This window comes from Pelobates fuscus, chromosome 5 (genome assembly GCF_036172605.1).
Source record: "Pelobates fuscus isolate aPelFus1 chromosome 5, aPelFus1.pri, whole genome shotgun sequence".
NCBI lineage: Eukaryota > Metazoa > Chordata > Amphibia > Anura > Pelobatidae > Pelobates > Pelobates fuscus.
The window spans coordinates 95,676,365-95,697,887 of NC_086321.1; the positions used below are offsets into that span (position 1 = coordinate 95,676,365).

General features: G+C 49.2%; 1 protein-coding gene across 1 annotated transcript in view; it reads left to right on the top strand.

The window, feature by feature from the left end:
- The window catches only part of NLN (neurolysin), an 84,283-nt gene that overhangs the window by 54,739 nt on the left and 8,021 nt on the right, over nt 1–21,523 (top strand). Inside the window, exon 10 of the mRNA XM_063454075.1 lies at nt 18,472–18,658. Within this exon, the coding sequence (XP_063310145.1) occupies nt 18,472–18,658 (187 nt within the window). The remainder of the gene's footprint in view (nt 1–18,471; nt 18,659–21,523) is intronic.

The following is a 21,523-nucleotide window of genomic DNA, read 5'->3' on the forward strand; positions in this document are numbered from 1 at the left end:
CTGGTGGCAGAGTGAGGGGTTGACTGGTGGCAGAGTGAGGGGTTGACTGGTGGCAGAGTGAGGGGTTGACTGGTGGCAGAGTGAGGGGTTGACTGGTGGCAGAGTGAGGGGTTGACTGGTGGCAGAGTGAGGGGTTGACTGGTGGCAGAGTGAGGGGTTGACTGGTGGCAGAGTGAGGGGTTGACTGGTGGCAGAGTGAGGGGTTGACTGGTGGCAGAGTGAGGGGTTGACTGGTGGCAGAGTGAGGGGTTGACTGGTGGCAGAGTGAGGGGTTGACTGGTGGCAGAGTGAGGGGTTGACTGGTGGCAGAGTGAGGGGTTGACTGGTGGCAGAGTGAGGGGTTGACTGGTGGCAGAGTGAGGGGTTGACTGGTGGCAGAGTGAGGGGTTGACTGGTGGCAGAGTGAGGGGTTGACTGGTGGCAGAGTGAGGGGTTGACTGGTGGCAGAGTGAGGGGTTGACTGGTGGCAGAGTGAGGGGTTGACTGGTGGCAGAGTGAGGGGTTGACTGGTGGCAGAGTGAGGGGTTGACTGGTGGCAGAGTGAGGGGTTGACTGGTGGCAGAGTGAGGGGTTGACTGGTGGCAGAGTGAGGGGTTGACTGGTGGCAGAGTGAGGGGTTGACTGGTGGCAGAGTGAGGGGTTGACTGGTGGCAGAGTGAGGGGTTGACTGGTGGCAGAGTGAGGGGTTGACTGGTGGCAGAGTGAGGGGTTGACTGGTGGCAGAGTGAGGGGTTGACTGGTGGCAGAGTGAGGGGTTGACTGGTGGCAGAGTGAGGGGTTGACTGGTGGCAGAGTGAGGGGTTGACTGGTGGCAGAGTGAGGGGTTGACTGGTGGCAGAGTGAGGGGTTGACTGGTGGCAGAGTGAGGGGTTGACTGGTGGCAGAGTGAGGGGTTGACTGGTGGCAGAGTGAGGGGTTGACTGGTGGCAGAGTGAGGGGTTGACTGGTGGCAGAGTGAGGGGTTGACTGGTGGCAGAGTGAGGGGTTGACTGGTGGCAGAGTGAGGGGTTGACTGGTGGCAGAGTGAGGGGTTGACTGGTGGCAGAGTGAGGGGTTGACTGGTGGCAGAGTGAGGGGTTGACTGGTGGCAGAGTGAGGGGTTGACTGGTGGCAGAGTGAGGGGTTGACTGGTGGCAGAGTGAGGGGTTGACTGGTGGCAGAGTGAGGGGTTGACTGGTGGCAGAGTGAGGGGTTGACTGGTGGCAGAGTGAGGGGTTGACTGGTGGCAGAGTGAGGGGTTGACTGGTGGCAGAGTGAGGGGTTGACTGGTGGCAGAGTGAGGGGTTGACTGGTGGCAGAGTGAGGGGTTGACTGGTGGCAGAGTGAGGGGTTGACTGGTGGCAGAGTGAGGGGTTGACTGGTGGCAGAGTGAGGGGTTGACTGGTGGCAGAGTGAGGGGTTGACTGGTGGCAGAGTGAGGGGTTGACTGGTGGCAGAGTGAGGGGTTGACTGGTGGCAGAGTGAGGGGTTGACTGGTGGCAGAGTGAGGGGTTGACTGGTGGCAGAGTGAGGGGTTGACTGGTGGCAGAGTGAGGGGTTGGCTGGTGGCAGAGTGAGGGGGTGGCTGGTGGCAGAGTGAGGGGGTGGCTGGTGGCAGAGTGAGGGGGTGGCTGGTGGCAGAGTGAGGGGGTGGCTGGTGGCAGAGTGAGGGGGTGGCTGGTGGCAGAGTGAGGGGGTGGCTGGTGGCAGAGTGAGGGGGTGGCTGGTGGCAGAGTGAGGGGGTGGCTGGTGGCAGAGTGAGGGGGTGGCTGGTGGCAGAGTGAGGGGGTGGCTGGTGGCAGAGTGAGGGGGTGGCTGGTGGCAGAGTGAGGGGGTGGCTGGTGGCAGAGTGAGGGGGTGGCTGGTGGCAGAGTGAGGGGGTGGCTGGTGGCAGAGTGAGGGGGTGGCTGGTGGCAGAGTGAGGGGGTGGCTGGTGGCAGAGTGAGGGGGTGGCTGGTGGCAGAGTGAGGGGGTGGCTGGTGGCAGAGTGAGGGGGTGGCTGGTGGCAGAGTGAGGGGGTGACTGGTGGCAGAGTGAGGGGGTGACTGGTGGCAGAGTGAGGGGGTGACTGGTGGCAGAGTGAGGGGGTGACTGGTGGCAGAGTGAGGGGGTGACTGGTGGCAGAGTGAGGGGGTGACTGGTGGCAGAGTGAGGGGGTGACTGGTGGCAGAGTGAGGGGGTGACTGGTGGCAGAGTGAGGGGGTGACTGGTGGCAGAGTGAGGGGGTGACTGGTGGCAGAGTGAGGGGGTGACTGGTGGCAGAGTGAGGGGGTGACTGGTGGCAGAGTGAGGGGGTGACTGGTGGCAGAGTGAGGGGGTGACTGGTGGCAGAGTGAGGGGGTGACTGGTGGCAGAGTGAGGGGTTGACTGGTGGCAGAGTGAGGGGTTGACTGGTGGCAGAGTGAGGGGTTGACTGGTGGCAGAGTGAGGGGTTGACTGGTGGCAGAGTGAGGGGGTGACTGGTGGCAGAGTGAGGGGGTGACTGGTGGCAGAGTGAGGGGGTGACTGGTGGCAGAGTGAGGGGTTGACTGGTGGCAGAGTGAGGGGGTGACTGGTGGCAGAGTGAGGGGGTGACTGGTGACTGAGGGAGGGGGTGACTGGTGACTGAGGGAGGGGGTGACTGAGGGGGGGGTGACTGGTGACTGAGGGAGGGGGTGACTGGTGACTGAGGGAGGGGGTGACTGGTGACTGAGGGAGGGGGTGACTGGTGACTGAGGGAGGGGGTGACTGGTGACTGAGGGAGGGGGTGACTGGTGACTGAGGGAGGGGGTGACTGGTGACTGAGGGAGGGGGTGACAGGGTTACTGAGGGAGGGGGTGACAGGGTTACTGAGGGAGGGGGTGACAGGGTGAGGGGGGTGACAGGGTGACTGGTGACAGTGACTGGGGGGGGGTGACAGGGTGAGGGGGGTGACAGGGTGACTGGTGACAGTGACTGGGGGGGGGTGACAGGGTGAGGGGGGTGACAGGGTGACTGGTGACAGTGACTGGGGGGGGGTGACAGGGTGAGAGGGTGTGACAGGGTGACTGAGGGGGGGGTGACAGGGTGACTGAGGGGGGGGTGACAGGGTGACTGAGGGGGGGGGTGACAGGGTGACTGAGGGGGGGGGGTGACAGGGTGACTGAGTGGGGGGGGTGACAGGGTGACTGAGGGAGGGGGTGAGGGTGAATGTACAATAATAATATTAACTTACCATGGTTCAGGGGCTGTCTCTCTCCATCCCAGCCCAGGCAGTGCAGAGTGGCCGCAGGGGAGAAACCTGGCAGAATGCACGCTCTGCGCCCCCTGCTGGCACACTCCATAACAGCATCCCTGGTGCTCAGTGATGACTCAGAACACAGGCTGGGAATCCCCTCCCTGTGCTCTGACTCATTCACTGAGCGCCCGAGCCGCGAGGGAGAGGACGACCAGCAGGAGGCACAGAGTGTGGCACCCCCCTACTGGATGGCACCCGGGGCGGACCGCCCCCCCCCCCCCCGCCCCCCCTTAGTACGCCACTGTCTGCACCTGATCTGTCTCATTGACGGTCTCAGCCAATCCTATGGAGAAGCATTGTGATTGGCTCAGATCATCACTTCTAATGATGTCCGCATACAGCAGGCAGTTACAGAGGTAGAGCCAGCATATGCAGACTTGAACACAAGTAAGCTTTTACTATATTTAGGGAGGCAAGAGGGAGCCAGAAGGGAGGGGGGGTTGGGGGCTAGATGGTTGTTTTAACACTACAGGGTCAGAAATACATGTTTCTGTTCCTGACTCTATAGTGTTCCTTTAACCCCTTAAGGACACATGACATGTGTGACATGTCATGATTCCCTTTTATTCCAGAAGTTTGGTCCTTAAGGGGTTAACCACTTAGTGACCGCGGATGTATCGGGTACGTCCGACAAAAAAAGTCCTTTTAGAACTGCGGACGTATCTGATACATCCGTGGGGAATTAGATCATGATCGCTTCCAGCAGCTCTAATAGTATTGAAGCTATGCCTCGATGTTGAGGCATCGCTGCAATACCCCCCTCACTGCCGGTGGCCCCCTGAGAACACCAGGTGATCGCTCCCCCCGGAACGATCACTTCTGGGTTGCTCCACGAGGAGCCCGGCAGTGAAGCGGAGGAGCATCAGAAGCCATCAGTCGAGGCACTCGGTAAGTATTAAAAAATAAAAAAAAAATGTTAAAAAAAAGTTACAATTTTTTTTATTATTTAACCCCTCCATCCCCATGTACTTACCAATCGCCGTTGTTCCCCCGCCGACGATCGGTCTTCTTCTTAGGGGGAACTGTTTGAAAAAGGTTACAAAAAAGTGTGTGTGTGTGTGTGTGTGTGTGTGTATATATATATATATATATATATATATATATATAAATATTTTGTGTGACAAACTCCCCTTTTCAAGTGAGTTTGCCACGAGTTCCTGGAAGAGCCTGCTTGCCAGCCTCCTGCCCAGACTAGGGACCTTGTACAATGTGATATAAAAGTCTCCGTTCGTGTATTTGGACTGTGGTTCAGGAACCGAACAGCCGCACGAACCGGTGATCATCCCGGAGCTTGTTAAGGCTAATTGCTACATAGTAACAATTTCTACCTCAGTGCTCTAAGTGTTCGTCTGTGTGGTCGCAATTCCTATGGGCGACCACAAGGTGGCGGCCATCTTGTTCGCATGAACGCAGGCAGTGGTGTTTGGGCATGAATCTCATGGAACTAAAATCGAACACAGAAACTCCCAAACACCGCTGGACTTCCATCATCGCTTGCGTTCGGTTCTACACAAGTTAGAAGGGCACTGTTCGGTGGAAACGTTCGTCTGAACAAGAAGAACAAGCTCCGGCGGAAGACCATTGAGTGTTTGGTAGTATGTTTGTTTTTAAACTACCGAACTAGACCGACCGCTAGCCCTGAATCTATGGATCTGTTTTGGGCATGGGACCAAACAAATGACTTCCAGGAAATTCCTGAACCCCTGAACTGATCTGGGTGATTTTTGGAGATGGTGGGTCTGGTCACTAAGGGGTTAAAGATTCCTTTAGGGAAGTCAAGGAAATTAGGATTAGCCTAGGATTTAAGGGAGTTAAAGTTAAGCTATAATTAGTTTATTCCTAATCGAGTGTGATCAGGTGACCAATGAGAGAATTGCAGATATTGTACATAATTAGTTAGAATATTTTTTCTAGCTTGGTTATTTTGACTTCAATTTTTTTTTTTTTTTTTTTTTTTTTTACAATGTCCTGTTTTAGTGAATAAAGCCCTTTAGAGTTAACAAAGGGGGTCCCTGATGGGAACTGGGTTATATTATTATTAGTATTTTATTATTTATATAGCGCCAACAAATTCCGTAGCACTGTACAATGGGTGGACTAACAGACACATAATTGAGATCAGACAACTGGACGTACAGGAATAGGGGGGTTGAGGGCCCTGCTCGATGAGCTTACATGCTAGAGGGAGTGGGGTATAGTAGGGGAATTAAATAGTGGGGTATAGTAGGGGAATTAAATAGTGGGGTATAGTAGGGGAATTAAATAGTTTGTTAGAGAAGGGTTTATTGAGTGCTTGGTATGTCATTTTTGACAGTTGCAGGAAAGGAGTCATGGGGTGGGGGATGAGAAACCTGCTGACAGTGTAATTGATACTCTTTAATGAAGAAGTTTTCAGAGATTTTTTGAAGGAGTGGAGGCTGGGTGAAAGTCTGATTGAGGAGGGAAGGGAGTTCCACAGAAGAGGTGCAGCCCTGGAGAAGTCTTGAAGGCGAGCATCAGAGTTGGGGATCCGGGCAGAGGATATGCGTTGGTCTTGGGCTGAGCGTAGGGGTCTCAACGGGACATACTTGAGTATGAGGGAGGATAGGTATGTTGGAGCAGCCTTATGTAGGGATTTGTAAGCAAGTGCCAGAATTTTGAATTGGGCCCTATATCTAACTGGAAGCCAATGCAGGAAGCCAAATCACTGAAAGAGCGCTGGGAGAGGTAGGAGGAGCACCAGGATAAAGCAGTATCCCGTAGACCAAAGTTACGGAGAATGTGAAGAAGCTGTTGATGATCAACAGTGTCAAAGGCGGCAGAAAGATCAAGGAGGATTAGGATAGAGTATTGGCCGCGAGATTTAGCAGCAGTTACCAGCGCGGAATCCAGACTGAAGGGGATCAAGCAGAGAGTTGGATTCGAGAAAGTCTGTCAATCTGGCATACACAACTCTCTCGAGGATCTTGGAGGCAAATGGCAGTAGCAAGATAGGGCGGTAGTTGGATGGGGAGTTGGGATCAAGGTTGGGCTTTTTCAGAATCGGGGTTACAGTTGCATGTTTGAAGGGTGAGGGAAATGTGCCAGAGGAAAGGGAGAGATTGAAGATGTTAGCGAGAGGTAGAGCAAGAGAGGGAGACAGTGCGGATGAGATGCGAGGGAATAGGATCGAGGGAGCAGGTGGTGGGGCGGGAGGACAGGAGCAGAGCAGAAACCTCTTGTGCTGTAGCAAGTGCAAATGAGCATAGGATGGCAGGGGGAGTGGGGTTGGGTGTTGTATTGATAGGGGTAGGAGAGAGATTAGAGATCTCGTTCCTGGTTGTAGAGATCTTCTTAGTGAAATGAGATGCAAAGTTTGTGGCGGACAAGGTGGTGGAAGGAGGGGGAGTCACAGGGCGAAGAAGGGCATCAAAAGTGTGAAACAGGTGTTTGGGTTGATGGGACAGTGTGCTTATGAGGGTGTTGAAGTAGTTTACTTTTGCAGAGGAAAGAGCCATGCTGTAGGAGCGCAGCATAAATTTATAGTGGACAAAGTCAGATGCAAAGTGAGACTTTCTCCAGCAGCGTTCAGCAGTTCTGGAACATTTTTGGAGGTAACGGGTCAGCTTGGTGTGCCAGGGTTGTAATTGGGGGCGCTTGCTGCGTTTAACTGTAGGAGGTGCCATGATGTCAAGTTGAGAGGAGAGAGTGGAGTTGTAGAGTGTGGTTACAGAGTTAGGGCAGTTGAGATTTGAGATGGGTAAAAGGAGTGTTTGGAGTTTGGTGAAGTGCTGGAGATCGAGGGACTTGAGGTTTCTGCGAGGTTGGAGAGTTGATGGTGGTGAAATTTTAGTATGGGGTATGCAGATGTTAAATGTTAGCAGATGGTGGTCAGACAAAGGAAATGGAACAGTGGAGAGATCAGAGGTGGTACAGAGATTGGTGAAGATGAGGTCAAGAGTGTTTCCTGCGGTGTGAGTTGCTGAGGTAGAAATCTGTGTGAGTCCAAAGGAGGAGGTTATGGGAGGCATCAGGGCAGTTGAGCTTGTTGATAGGGATATTGAAGTCCCCAAGTATGAGTGAGGGAGTGCTAGAGGAAAGAAAGTGGGGTAACCCGGAGGAAAAGTGTTCAATAAATAGTTTAGGGTGACCGGGGGGGGCGATAGATGATTGCAATTCTTAAAGGAGTGGGCTTAAAAAGGCGTACAGTGTGAACTTCAAAGGAATTAAAGGATAGGGCAGGGGCAGGGCGGATAGGTTGAAAGGTACATTGAGGGGACAGAAGGATGCCTACACCACCTCCTTTACAGTCGAGTCTGGGAGTATGGGAGAACTGTAGGCCACCGAAACATAAAGAAGCAGGAGTAGCAGTATCGGATGGGGACAGCCAGGTTTCAGTGAGTGCCAGTATTGTGAGTGAGTTAGAGATGATGAGGTCATGTATAGCTGTAGATTTGATATTACTACAAATGGAGCGAGCGTTCCAGAGTGCACACTGAATTTTGGTGGAGGAGGATAAACTGCAGGGTATTTGGAGGAGGTTTGCATGGATTCTGGTTATTTTAGTGTGAGCAGATGAGATGAGGGGCCCTGGGTTGGGAGAGACGTCCCCAACTGCCAGAAGTAGGAGGAGAGATAGTGACAGGAGGTGTGAATGGGTTTTATATGGGCGGCGACTAGGGTGAGATTGGGTTAGAGCAGGAGAGAGAGAATAGAGAAATGAGTGCAGGGCTTGAGATGAGAGAAGAGGGGAGTGTAGCAAAGATGGATTAATGTAAATGTGAGTGTGTTGTTGAGGGAAGTGGGTGGAAGGGGATATTTTGGTCCTGAGGGAGATGAGAGAGATGGAGAGGATGAGAATATAGAGCATTGCTCTGATGGGTAAGTAATTAGAGGAAAGGAGAAGTATGGAGAAGGACTGGGTGTTAGGGGTTAAGAAGGTGGATTGTGCTCATTACTGGTAGTGTTTGCAGCTGCTATTTTAAATTATCTAAAGTTGTGTGTGGGATTCTATCTATAAATGTAGTAAGAAACTTTGGGTGGTGAGGGGAGGGGTGGGCGGGACCCTGAGCACTGTTCAGGTTTGCTAGAAGTGGTCTTTTAAAACTCAGACTGTGGAAGACAGAGATGATAGGGTCAAAACAGGACTGCAGTAAAAGCTATGGAATGGAGATGCACAGAGGAGGTGAGGATTGGTCAAGCAAGAAATTCGGGTGGGTATCAATAAAATAAGGGGGGGGGGAGCAGAAATAACAGAGAAAGTCTTTAGAGATAAGCAGAATGTTGAATAACATTTAAGTTAAAAAGAGGGGGCAGAGCCTGGCAGTCATGCCGAGCGGCCACACATAATGGGAGCTCCAAGCTAAAAGTGAGCAAATATAGCCGTAATTCCAGCTAAAGCCCTACATCTTGCCAAGTTCTAATCCTGAACACAAGGGGCTACTGCTGCGGCTACAAGCCGTGATCGGCGGCTCCTACCTCGAGATAGATCTGAGGCCTGCTCGGAAGGCGCAAGGGAGGCGGCCAATCCCTTCGCCAACTGTGGCGCGCCTGCCCGGGGCATCTCAAGCAAACGCTCCCCCCCCCCCCCCCCTGCCGGTGAGGGACATCCCAGCAAACATAGCCTGAACAAAACATCAGCTGAGCATTACCTGCACCGCTGGATCAGCACTCATAACTATGGAGGACGCCACGTGCAGCCCCGCACCCAGCTCTCCACTGCCCCCTCTTGCAGAACGACTCGATCGCCTGTTTGCTGCTTTCTGGGACAAGCTATCCCGCCGCAGAGGCACCATCGAGCAGACCCCACAGAACACCATCCCGAGTGCTACCACACAGGGAACTTCAGACCCTGGACGGCACACCGGTGCTGCACGGACGGTGGGAAGGAGGAGGTGAAGGAACAGACGACGGCTTCAGAGCCGCAGAACGGCAGAAAGCCACCTTACATCAGAGCAGAGGGCCGCACGGGTTAGACCCCCCCCAAAACCCCTCTCCCCCCGGGAGTTCACTACACTGTGTCTGAAGAGACACCCTACCCGAGTTCAAGCAGTACGCTGTCACGAAACCGGCAAACTCAGAACACCGGACTGTGTTGATAATGGGGGTTGGAGGGGCACTGCCAATAAGAAACTGAACACTCATTCGTGCCTGGAGAGTATTCAGCACCCGATGGGCATCGGCTAAACCCCTATGGGCAACTCACAGGCTTAACAGCCAAACCTCCCCTGGAGACAATTGCCTGGCTCCTGGACTACCTCCACATTGCCTATTGCTTGTTCCTGACAACGGCTGGCTGCAACCCACCAGAGCACACATGAGTACTACCTAGCGGTTACCCAAAGCTTACAGTTTCACATCTTGAAATGCACTCAGATTTTAATGCAATCTACCTTGTTACATCCCAGTCAATGTGCATAAAATATGTCTTTCTACCTCTCTTGATCAAGCAACCACTGACTGGAACAATTTAAACATGTTTAATATAAAATACCTGTGCAGTTTTCCTCATGTGCCACAATGCTTTACAATTTGAATTGCTTCTGTTTTAAAATGTGTTAAATTGTGGCAACACACACATGTATGCCAATCATATGCACAACAAAAATAAAGAATTATAAAAAAAAAATAAAAAAGTTAACAAACCAATGATGAGCAGGGCAGGGAGCAACTAGCTTTAGCATGCAGGACAAGACAAACTGCAGAATATATGTATGTATGAACAAACACTTTTATTTATATATATATATACACACGTATATTAAAGAACAAGCACACCCAGTTAAGATACAATGACAAAGAAATGGTGGTTAGAGATACATAGTTTAAAAAATATGCAAGTGGTTAAAATTCAATAAAATTATAGTGTCCAGTATTAAGGGTAGATAGTTTCCTCCATAGTCTACCTTTCAAAAACTCAGACATGCATAAGGCCTTTTCCTTCCAGCTGTAGGTGATCTGAGCACTGTTCGGGTTTGTTAGTGGTCTGACTTATTGTTTGATGTTCAAGGACAACTATCTTCAAATTGTCACTTCTTGTGTTTTTTTTTTTTTTTTTTTTTTAAGTCTATCACACTTAATAATGTGGTCTATGTTGCTTTTATTTATTTTTTTAAGAAAAGGTCACTTTTATCTGGCTAAGCAGCCAACCTAATATCTGCTGCTGCATTTTCACCCAGATTAATTGCAGCAGCAGGCAATTTAGGATGAGCAGCAGTTGGTCGAATAACAGTAGAGTCTAACCCAGTCATGGCAAACCTATGGCACGTGTGCCACAGGTGGCACGCCAGGCCCTCTCTGTGGGCACGCGGCCATAGGTTCACCATCAATGCAGAGTAGGCACCTGCCTGCCCGAAACGGCAGGCGCCTACTCTGCTTCCGGGTCGGGAGGCAGGGGGAGGGATCTGTGGAGCGTTGCCGAGCGTTACCATTGCAAAGCTCCACACAGCATCGCGCGGGACGACAGGGGAGCTGATTCCCAGATCCCTCCCCCTGCAGTGCTTACCACCACCGGACCACCAGGGATGGCTGTGCTGCCCCCCCCCCCTACTTCATTAAAGGTAAGAAGAAGAAGGAGGGGGGGGGTTACTGACACACAGCACCCCTACCCCCCAAACACCCCTTCCCCCCACAGCAGTACCCCTTCCCCCCACAGCAGTACCCCTTCCCCCCACAGCAGTACCCCTATCCCCCCAGCAGTACCCCTACTCCCCCACAGCAGTACCCCTACTCCCCCACAGCAGTACCCCTACTCCCCCACAGCAGTACCCCTACTCCCCCACAGCAGTACCCCTACTCCCCCACAGCAGTACCCCTACTCCCCCACAGCAGTACCCCTACTCCCCCACAGCAGTACCCCTACTCCCCCACAGCAGTACCCCTACTCCCCCACAGCAGTACCCCTACTCTCCCACAGCAGTACCCCTACCCCAGCAGTACCCCTATCCCCCAGCAGTACCCCTACCCCCCCACAGCAGTACCCCTACCCCCCCAGAGCAGTACCCCTACCCCCCCAGAGCAGTACCCCTACCCCCCCACAGCAGTTCCCCCTACCCCCCCACAGCAGTTCCCCCTACCCCCCCACAGCAGTTCCCCCTACTCCCCCACAGCAGTACCCCTATCCCCCCAGCAGTACGCCTACCTCCTCCACACACAGTACTCCTACCCCCCAGCAGTACCCCTTCCCCCCCAGCAGTACCCCTTCCCCCCACAGCAGTACCCCTACTCCCCCACAGCAGTACCCCTACTCCCCCACAGCAGTACCCCTACTCCCCCACAGCAGTACCCCTACTCCCCCACAGCAGTTCCCCCTACTCCCCCACAGCAGTACCCCTATCCCCCCAGCAGTACGCCTACCTCCTCCACACACAGTACTCCTACCCCCCAGCAGTACCCCTTCCCCCCACAGCAGTACCCCTTCCCCCCACAGCAGTACCCCTTCCCCCCACAGCAGTACCCCTACTCCCCCACAGCAGTACCCCTACTCCCCCACAGCAGTACCCCTACCCCCCAGCAGTACCCCTACCCCCCCCAGCAGTACCCCTTCCCCCCCCAGCAGTACCCCTTCCCCCCCCAGCAGTACCCCTTCCCCCCCCAGCAGTACCCCTTCCCCCCCAGCAGTACCCCTTCCCCCCACAGCAGTACCCCTTCCCCCCACAGCAGTACCCCTTCCCCCCACAGCAGTACCCCTTCCCCCCACAGCAGTACCCCTTCCCCCCACAGCAGTACCCCTTCCCCCCACAGCAGTACCCCTTCCCCCCACAGCAGTACCCCTACTCCCCCACAGCAGTACCCCTACCCCCAGCACCCCTATACCCCAGCAGTACCCCTACCCCCCCAGCAGTACCCCTATCCCCCCAGCAGTACCCCTATCCCCCCAGCAGTACCCCTATCCCCCCAGCAGTACCCCTATCCCCCCAGCAGTACCCCTATCCCCCCAGCAGTACCCCTATCCCCCCAGCAGTACCCCTATCCCCCCAGCAGTACCCCTATCCCCCCAGCATTACCCGTATCCCCCCACAACAGTACCCCTACCCCCCAGTACCCCTACCCCAGCAGTACCCCTACCCCAGCAGTACCCCTATCCCCCAGCAGTACCCCTATCCCCCAGCAGTACCCCTACCCCCCCACAGCAGTTCCCCCTACCCCCCCACAGCAGTTCCCCCTACCCCCCCCACAGCAGTTCCCCCTACCCCCCCACAGCAGTTCCCCCTACTCCCCCACAGCAGTACCCCTATCCCCCCAGCAGTACGCCTACCTCCTCCACACACAGTACTCCTACCCCCCAGCAGTACCCCTTCCCCCCCAGCAGTACCCCTTCCCCCCCAGCAGTACCCCTTCCCCCCACAGCAGTACCCCTACTCCCCCACAGCAGTACCCCTACTCCCCCACAGCAGTACCCCTTCCCCCCACAGCAGTACCCCTACTCCCCCACAGCAGTTCCCCCTACTCCCCCACAGCAGTACCCCTACTCCCCCACAGCAGTACCCCTACTCCCCCACAGCAGTACCCCTACCCCCAGCAGTACCCCTACCCCCCCCAGCAGTACCCCTACCCCCCCAGCAGTACCCCTACCCCCCCAGCAGTACCCCTACCCCCCCAGCAGTACCCCTACCCCCCCAGCAGTACCCCTACCCCCAGCAGTACCCCTACCCCCCCAGCAGTACCCCTACCCCCCCAGCAGTACCCCTACCCCCCAGCAGTACCCCTACCCCCCCAGCAGTACCCCTACCCCCCCAGCAGTACCCCTACCCCCCCAGCAGTACCCCTACCCCCCCAGCAGTACCCCTATCCCCCCAGCAGTACCCCTATCCCCCCAGCAGTACCCCTATCCCCCCAGCAGTACCCCTATCCCCCCCAGCAGTACCCCTATCCCCCCAGCAGTACCCCTATCCCCCCAGCAGTACCCCTATCCCCCCAGCAGTACCCCTATCCCCCCAGCAGTACCCCTATCCCCCCAGCAGTACCCCTACCCCCACACACAGTACCCCTACCCCCCAGCAGTACCCCTACCCCCCAGCAGTACTCCTACCCCCAACATGCACACCTACCCCCCCCAGCAGTACCCCTACCCCCCCAGCAGTACCCCTACCCCCCCCGCAGTACCCCTACCCCCCAGCAGTACCCCTACCCCCCAGCAGTACCCCTACCCCCCACACAGCACCCCTCACACACACATTACCCCTCATACACACACACATGCAGCACCCCTCTCTCACACACTCAAACACACACACACACACAGCACCCCTCATACACACACACACACACGCACCCCCCCCCACACACACGCACCCCCCCCCCCACACACACACGCACCCCCCACACACACGCAATTGCCGTGTTGGCACTTTAAGGAAAAAAAGTTGCCATGTATTGCGGTTTGGGCACTCTGGCTCAAAAAGGTTCGCCATCACTGGTCTAACCCAACATGGTCGCTCAGCCAGGTTTAAGATTTGGACTAGCTAGGGAATCCCTCTGCTGACATCAGTAGAGGGGGTTCTTTTAACATTATTGCTAGGGTTAGAGTTAGGTTTACGGTTGATTATTTGGTATTGGTGTACTCAGGAAATATGGCTGAATACAGTTTATAAAATATTATTACAGTGCCAAACATGCTATTTAAAAAAAAAAAAGAAAAAAAAAGTGTATGAAATGGGTGAGCTACTAAAGTGCACCATAGAGCTATCTTCTTTGTGCCATTAAAAAAAAAACGGCACTGTACAGCCCTATATTTTCACAAAAGCTAGATAGGTGTATGCGAAGGGGGTCATTCTGTACTGATGAGATATAGGTGAGCACAATTTATAAATTCTTTATTTTTCCGTGCTCGGTTGTACAGATAAATAACAACTGACATCTCAGCATATTTTCAACTTTCAAGCATGTAACTGTAGCTGTGACATTTGTTTTAACATCATTGTGATTAGTAGGGTGTTTTTGAGATGTGTTTGGTAGGCACATTGGGTTTTTTTTTGTGGTCATGTTAGGTGACATGCCCAGGGCTAGCAAAATGTTAGCAAATTGAGTGTTGGTGCGTGTTGCGCTCCCGGGATACTACAGGATTAAGGTTACAGGTGTGCTCTTTTACTTTCAGGAGGGTGTAATGCTGCATTGGAGCTTGCACGTTCGTATTATCAGGTTGGTCTTTGCGTAGGCAGTGCCAGGATGTGTGTGTCTAGTGGGCGTTATCAGCAGTGCGAGCATCAGGTGTGTGTGAGCTGTGGTTTGTGCAGTGTTGCAGTGGTGGTCTGGCATGCCTAAGGATAACCCTGTCCTAGAGGGACAGTGGTAGGAGGGGGTATTTCGGACGCCATTCGTCTCTGGGCAGCCTGATGGATAGAGGCCCGTTACTTGCTGGGTTGGGTGTGTGTGTGTGTGTTTGTGTGTTTGTGTGTGTGTGTGTGTGTGTGTGTGTATATAGAAAAAATAGAAAATTTAAACAAACACAAAAAGGAACATTATGCAACTGAATAATAGACTTTAGCTTCTTCTTTGTTTGGAATAAAAGTCCTGATAGACAGTTCGGACATGGTGTCTAGTTAGCCATAGGGCTGAACGTAGATAAGGTTATCTCAGTGCCTGTCGTGAGTCAGGTGTTCGAGGGCTGCAGGCTCGTCATCGCTGGTCCGGTTGAAGTGCTAGCTGTTTGGTCCCAGGTTGCGTTTTGGTTGTCTTCTGTAGTGCGGTGTGGCCCCGGTTGGAGTCCTAGGGCGGTCAGGAAGGCCGGAGCTCCCAATGGGGAGGTGAGGTTGTGGGTGTTCCATTTGTGATGGACGAGTAGGGAGCCGGTGTTGTCCCATCTGTATGGTATGTTTGCTTTACGTAAGGTGGTCGTCACCGCACCAAAGGTTTTACGTCTGAGTAGTGTGGCTCTGGTGAGATCTTGAAAAAACAAAAGTTTTGCATCCTCAAATTCTAGTGGCGTTTTGCCCTTCAGGGCAGTCATTATTTGAATCTTGTCATGTATGGTGACACAGCGTAAGATGACATCTCTGGGGGTATCTTGTGTGATGCGGACAGAACTTGTTTTCAATTTCAAATGCCTCAATAAATGAAAGATTGACAAAAAATTATTCTTAGTGTAAAAACTGAAATGGTCAGAACTTTTATATGGCACTGCAACTTTAAAGAATAGTGGCAAAGGCATACATTGGGGTACAATGGGAGTATTTTATTCAGAAGATGTAGCTGAACACAATATGGGGTTTTGTACAGGAGCAGCAAACATCAGGATTATGAAATGCACATTAAGGTGGAAAAAACCTTGTAATGTGTATGTGGAAAACCCCCCACAAACTTTGTACAATTGTTAGCAGAGATTGGCCGTTAAATGGCTTTGTAAACAAAATTTCAAAATCCCCTTAGGTAAATGTTACTGTTTCTCCATTCAGTGTTAAACCATTTTAAGCAGTTTAACAATAAATAATGGCCACTCTCAGCCTAACCCCAACTAGAGGTATGCACAAAGATTACACAATTCTTTATCTATACTGATTCATATAAGCAATGGGTGTTGTGATAGGCTGAAAGCAGTCGGCTGACTCTCTCAGCCAATCACAGTTGGCCGATGCTGTTTAGGTTAATGTTTCCTCAATAGCCCAAGCAGGATGAGCTGCTGGGGGACTCTTGTCTGGGAATAAAACGTCAAAAAGCTCCAGACACTATAACTATTTCAATTAAATTTAGCAGTTGGTCATATGATTATTCGAGCTGAAAGTGTGAAAGCATATGCATAATGCTTAAACTAAAACAAAAAAAATCTACTAAACAAATGCACTGCAGATCAGCCAACAATGCCTTCAGCACTGTAGCAGTCACCAGAGTAGCATCTGGGGTCAAAGGTTGCTTCCAGCTTTTCCTCACAGGACATGTCGTCATCTGAGAGTTCGGAGTTGGCCTCTGGGTATTCAGCCATCTTGTGCCCTATCGTACCTTGTGCCTGCAACCATAAATCTCTGATGTTTAAGCCCATCCACGGTTTCTCCGGTTTGTTTGTTTGTTTGCCTTTTAACCCATGGAACCTAGCCTGTCGTATTGAGCTCTTTGGGTGTTCCAAGGAAAGGTATGAAGCTTTGTAAGAAGGGATGTTAGTGCTCAGAGCTCTCAGTGAGTGCGGTCCTTCAGCTCGGCTCCGTTTCCCCCCCCTTGTCATGATTTTTTAAATTTAATTTTCCTTTTAAACATGGGTAACCTCTACAATGTCAGACCGTATGCCACAGCCCTGGAATTATGCATGTAACCGATACTTTAATCATCATGTATTCTTACGGCCGGATAAGTGTTCAGGGGGATATTCTAAGCAATTCTTGAGGATTATTTTAGATTGAGCTTCTAAAATGAGTTCCAGAAAAAGAACTTGCAGACTGTATGGAAAAAGCTGATTAATAAGTGTGACTTTGATACACACAAGGGGGTAGACCTGTAGTTGTATTTGTTTTCTATGTAAACAGAAAATTGCCATTATGCTGTATGAATAATCTTTATTTGGATTGTGCTAGTTGCCAATTTTAGACTCAAAATGAGTTGGCCCATGAACTGTTTTTATCTGAATGTGTTCAGCTGCCAGTTGTTGCTTTGAAAGGTTTGCTGTGTTCGAAAGAGAAACTATCAGGATATTTTACCATCTGTTCTATAACGGTTCTAATTCCTACCAAGCTATATGCCACTGCTGTGTTCCTAGAAATAAATGATCTCCGCCATAATATGTATTCCCATCTTTCCATCTGTAATTTTTACCTGGAAGTGTGACGTGAAATCGCTAATTCGCTTTATTAGAGCTGAAAGTATTGGCACAGAAAGCTGGAGATTAGGAGTCTCTCAATGAAATGAGCAGCCAACTAATATATTAGCATTATTTTGTGAACAGTCATCTTGTGTACAGTCTATCAGAGAGCCCAGTTGGTTAAACATCAACTGCAATACCTATTCAAATGTTAGCATCGCAGGTTTGATTCCTGGCAGGGTCAACTGAGCCTTTTTATTATTTTGAGGGATATAGAAAGAGATATAGCCAGCCTCCAACTTAGAAGAACATGTTTGTCATTGCTTTGGTTTCCCTTAGGGTAGAATTGTGCAATATAAAATTAAATAAAATGGGACACTATAGTCCCCAAAACAACTTTAGCTTAATGAAGCAGTGTTGATGTATAGATCATACTCCTACATTATCACAGCTCAGTCCTCTACCATTTGGGAGTAAAATCCCTTTGTTTATGCAGCTCTAGCCACCCCCCTACATGTGACTTATATAGCCTTCCTAAACACTTCCTGTAAAGAGTCATCTAATGTGTACACTTCCTTTATTGCATGTACTGTTTAATGTAGAATTTCATATCTACTGCACTGTTAATTGCTTGCTAGACCCTACAGGAGCCTCCTGTATGAAATTAAAGATCAATTTACAAAGCAGGAAATAAAAACGTTTAAAGTAAGTTACATCTGATTTGAAAATGAAACCATTTTTATTTTTTTATTTTTATGCAGACTGTGTGAGTCACAGTTAGGGGAGGTATGGCTAGGGCTGCATAAACAAACAGACGTGATTTTTAACTCTTAAATGGCAGAGAATTGAGCAGTGAGACTGCAGGGGCATGATCTACACACACAAAACTGCTTCGTTAAGCTAAAGTTGTTTTGGTGACTATAGTGTCCTTTTACGTTTGAAAAAGAAATGGAAACCAAGCAAACGCATACCAAAACTAGAGCTTACAAACATTATCTTATTACTTGGTAGTAACGATATTCTGAAATTGGTTTATAAATAAATATTTTAATTGATAAAATAATGGGTGTGAACAATAACACATTGTTCCCCTAAATGACAAGAAATCTCCAAGTCAAATTGTGGAATGCCAGAGAGAGAGAGACATGGGTTATGATATCAGTATTCATTATGGCACTAGCTGTCATGGAGGCTGTAATACTCATTTGCAAGAACAGAAGCCTAAACAGTGTCTCTCAGTATATTGACACATAGATGAGTAAAATGAACTGTCTGTCTCGTACGTTGTGAAGAATGGATCAGCCCAAGATATCTCTAAAACTGCCATTTCTGATGAATAACTTAGTGCTTTAGTTTCATAATAGTTCAGTCTCTCATGTGTCTGCATTAAGTTTCATTATGTAATCAGTTGATTAATCTTGTATATCTCTGAACCACAAACCGCAGCCCTTTATAGTAAACGCCTTCTTTGGTTTAGTTTTCATAACTCTTTCCCCTTTTTTATTTCTTTTTTGGGTTGAGTGCTAAATTACGTTTATTTTGGTTTTATTTTCAGACAAAGTTTGCGAGATTTAGTGGAACAAATGTTGAAACCGATTTTGTTGAGGTGCCTTCTCAGATGCTGGAGAATTGGGTTTGGGAGAAAGAGGCTCTGCAGAGAATGTCTGGCCATTACATGGATGGCTCTCCAATTCCAGATGATCTCCTTGATAAACTGATTGAATCAAGACTCGCCAATACAGGTAATGACACTCATTTTGTGTCTTATAACTACTTTTTATATTGTTATCATGGGGGTAGGCAACCTTTGGCACTCCAGATATTGTGGACTACATCTCCCATAATGCTCTTACAGCCATAATGCTTGCAGAGCATCAGGGGAGAAGTAGTCCACAACAACTGAAGTGCCAAAGGTTGCCTATCCCTGTTAAATCACATCCCTCGTAGCCACATTTCCTACCCTCCTCTTACAGACTACATTTCCTCCCTTATCTTGCCTCAGACATAATTCCACCTTTTTTTTATCTGCATATAAACATTGTCATTTATTTATTTTTGTATTAATTTTGATGAAATATTTGGCATGAAAGCCAATTCCATTATAGCATTGACTGTCGTGGAGGCTGTAGTACAGATTTGAAAGGACAGAATCATAAATAGACAGTGTCTCAATATACTGTCACATAGATAAATACATTTGGAAAAAATCCCTGCCTCCGTTGTGCAGGCACAGAGCATGTGCACTGTAGTAGTAACATTTTAAATAATTTATAACAAACAAAACAAAGTGTTCTCAAAATTCTCAATGGTAAATTTCAATAGATTAGTATGAGATGTACACACGTACTCAATACATTTGTGTTTAGATTGTAGAAAAAGCGAGATTAGTAATCTACCTGTAAATTCAAAGGTGTGTTTTTTTTTTTAGTTTTTATTAAGTCACGCTTCTAACTGATTTTCTAGAGAATAATTATCCTAGAATGTTTGCATTCTATTATAACTCCAGAATCCGTTTAGTAGATCCAAATTGCTTTATTGGAGAATTATATGCAAAGTGAGTGGTGGTAGGGTGCATTCCTTCAAATCCGATGAGTCTCTGATTGGCAGCTGGTAAGTTCATCCTTTGCCTATAAAGATAATGAACGTTTTAAGAGTTTCATTTGATGGCCCTTAGTGTGAGGTGGAGTGGCTAAAGAATGATCTGAATGGTTATTACAAAATTTCAATCCGTCCACATCAAAATAAACTTTTTAAGTAGGCACTGTCACAAATTAGATTTTTGCACAACCAGATAGCTAACTAAAAGGGCTATTTTATTTTCTGGTTTAAAATAAAATCTCTGTAGTTTGCTTTTATTTTCATTTATATGTGATGGCATGAGAGAAGAAGAAATGCCATGAGCACATGCACATATCACCCACCACTGTACAGCGCTACGGAATTTGCTGGCGCTATAAAAAAAAACAATAATAATATAAAGCTTCTCAATAGGTGCAAAGTGAGCGTGAGTGCATCAGAGAATTTAAGTATTTGTCTGCTTTGTTTTATTTTTATTTAGCTCTGCTGCTTATTCACCACAGTAAATACTACAATTGTGTTTACTAGGATGAGGGAACAAGGAACCTTTGTTCTTTGGAAGTGATAGTGTCCTTTTAAGAGGTAAAATCAGGTAAACTTAAAAGAACACTATAGTCACCAAAACAACTTTAGCTTAATACAGCAGTTTTAGTGTATAGATCATGTTTCTGAAGTTTCACTGCTCAATTCTCTGCCATTTAGGAGTTAAATCACTTTTGTTTTCTGTTTATGTAGCCCTAGCCACACCTCCCCTGGCTGTGACTGACACAGCCTGCATTGAAACAAAATGGTTTCATTTTCAATCAAAAGTAACTTACCTTAAAATATTGTATCTCCTGCTCCATAAATTGAACATTAATCACCACAGGAGGCTCCTGCAGGGTCTAGCGAGCTATTAACATAGCAGGAGATAAGAAAATCTAAATTAAAGGGACACTATAGTCACCCAGACCACTTCAGTTCAATGAAGTGCTCTGGGTGCCAGGTCCCTCAGGATTTAACCCTTCAGATGCAAACATAGCAGCCTCTATCGCACAGAGCATCCATAGGAGAGCATTGAGAAATGCTTTCCAGTGGACACTTTGAATGCGCGCACGGCACTTGCCGCGCATGCGCATTCGGCTCCAGTGACGTGGGACGGGGGAGCTGACGTCGGACGGGGAGGAGAGGTCACCAGCACCGAGGGAGCCCGGCACTGGATTAAGGTAAGCTGCTGAAGGGGTTTTAACCCCTTCAACGCCACGGGAGGGGGACCCTGAGGGTGGGGGCACCGTCAGGGCAGTGTCAGAAAAAACGCTTAGTTTTCCTGACACTATAGTGATCCTTTAAACATAATTTGTAATAAAGGAAGGATAAACATTTGACTCTTTTCAGGAAGTGTTTAGGAAGGCTGTGCAAGATGCATGCAGGGAGGTGTGATTAGGGCTGCATAAATAAAGTGATTTAACTCCTGAATGATCTATACACCAAAACTGCTTCATTAAGATAATGTTTTTGGTGACTAGAATGTCCCTTTAATTTAGCTTGGCTAGATGAGAAAAAATAAAACCCTTTGCAATATTGCCACTTTAATGTAAAATTTGACTTCACTGCATGGGTAGTGTAAACATGGAATACAGCTATCCTGGTAGCAAGGTTAATGACACAATTAGATTTATGGTTTAGAGCAGTTAGGGAAAGGGACAGACTATAGATTGGTTCTTATCAGCTGGCATGTTCATGCTTCTAGAAAGCTATATTCAAGCAATTATTTCTCGCTGTTCCACTGTGAAAATCAACCATATGTTTTCTATTTTGAGTCATGGAAAATATTGTGAAAGCAAATGTGTAAACAAAGTATGATAAATTATCCAAAAATGGAACTGCGCATTCTGCCAGAGGATGCGGATTCTACAATAGAAGCAACTCGAAGGTGGAAAAATAATGGCAAATTGTTATCCGTGAAAAGGATGGTGGGTACCTGAAAACCGCTATATAGCACAAGGAGTACAAACACTCTTTCCATTCTTTAAATCCATTTTGGAAGCAAA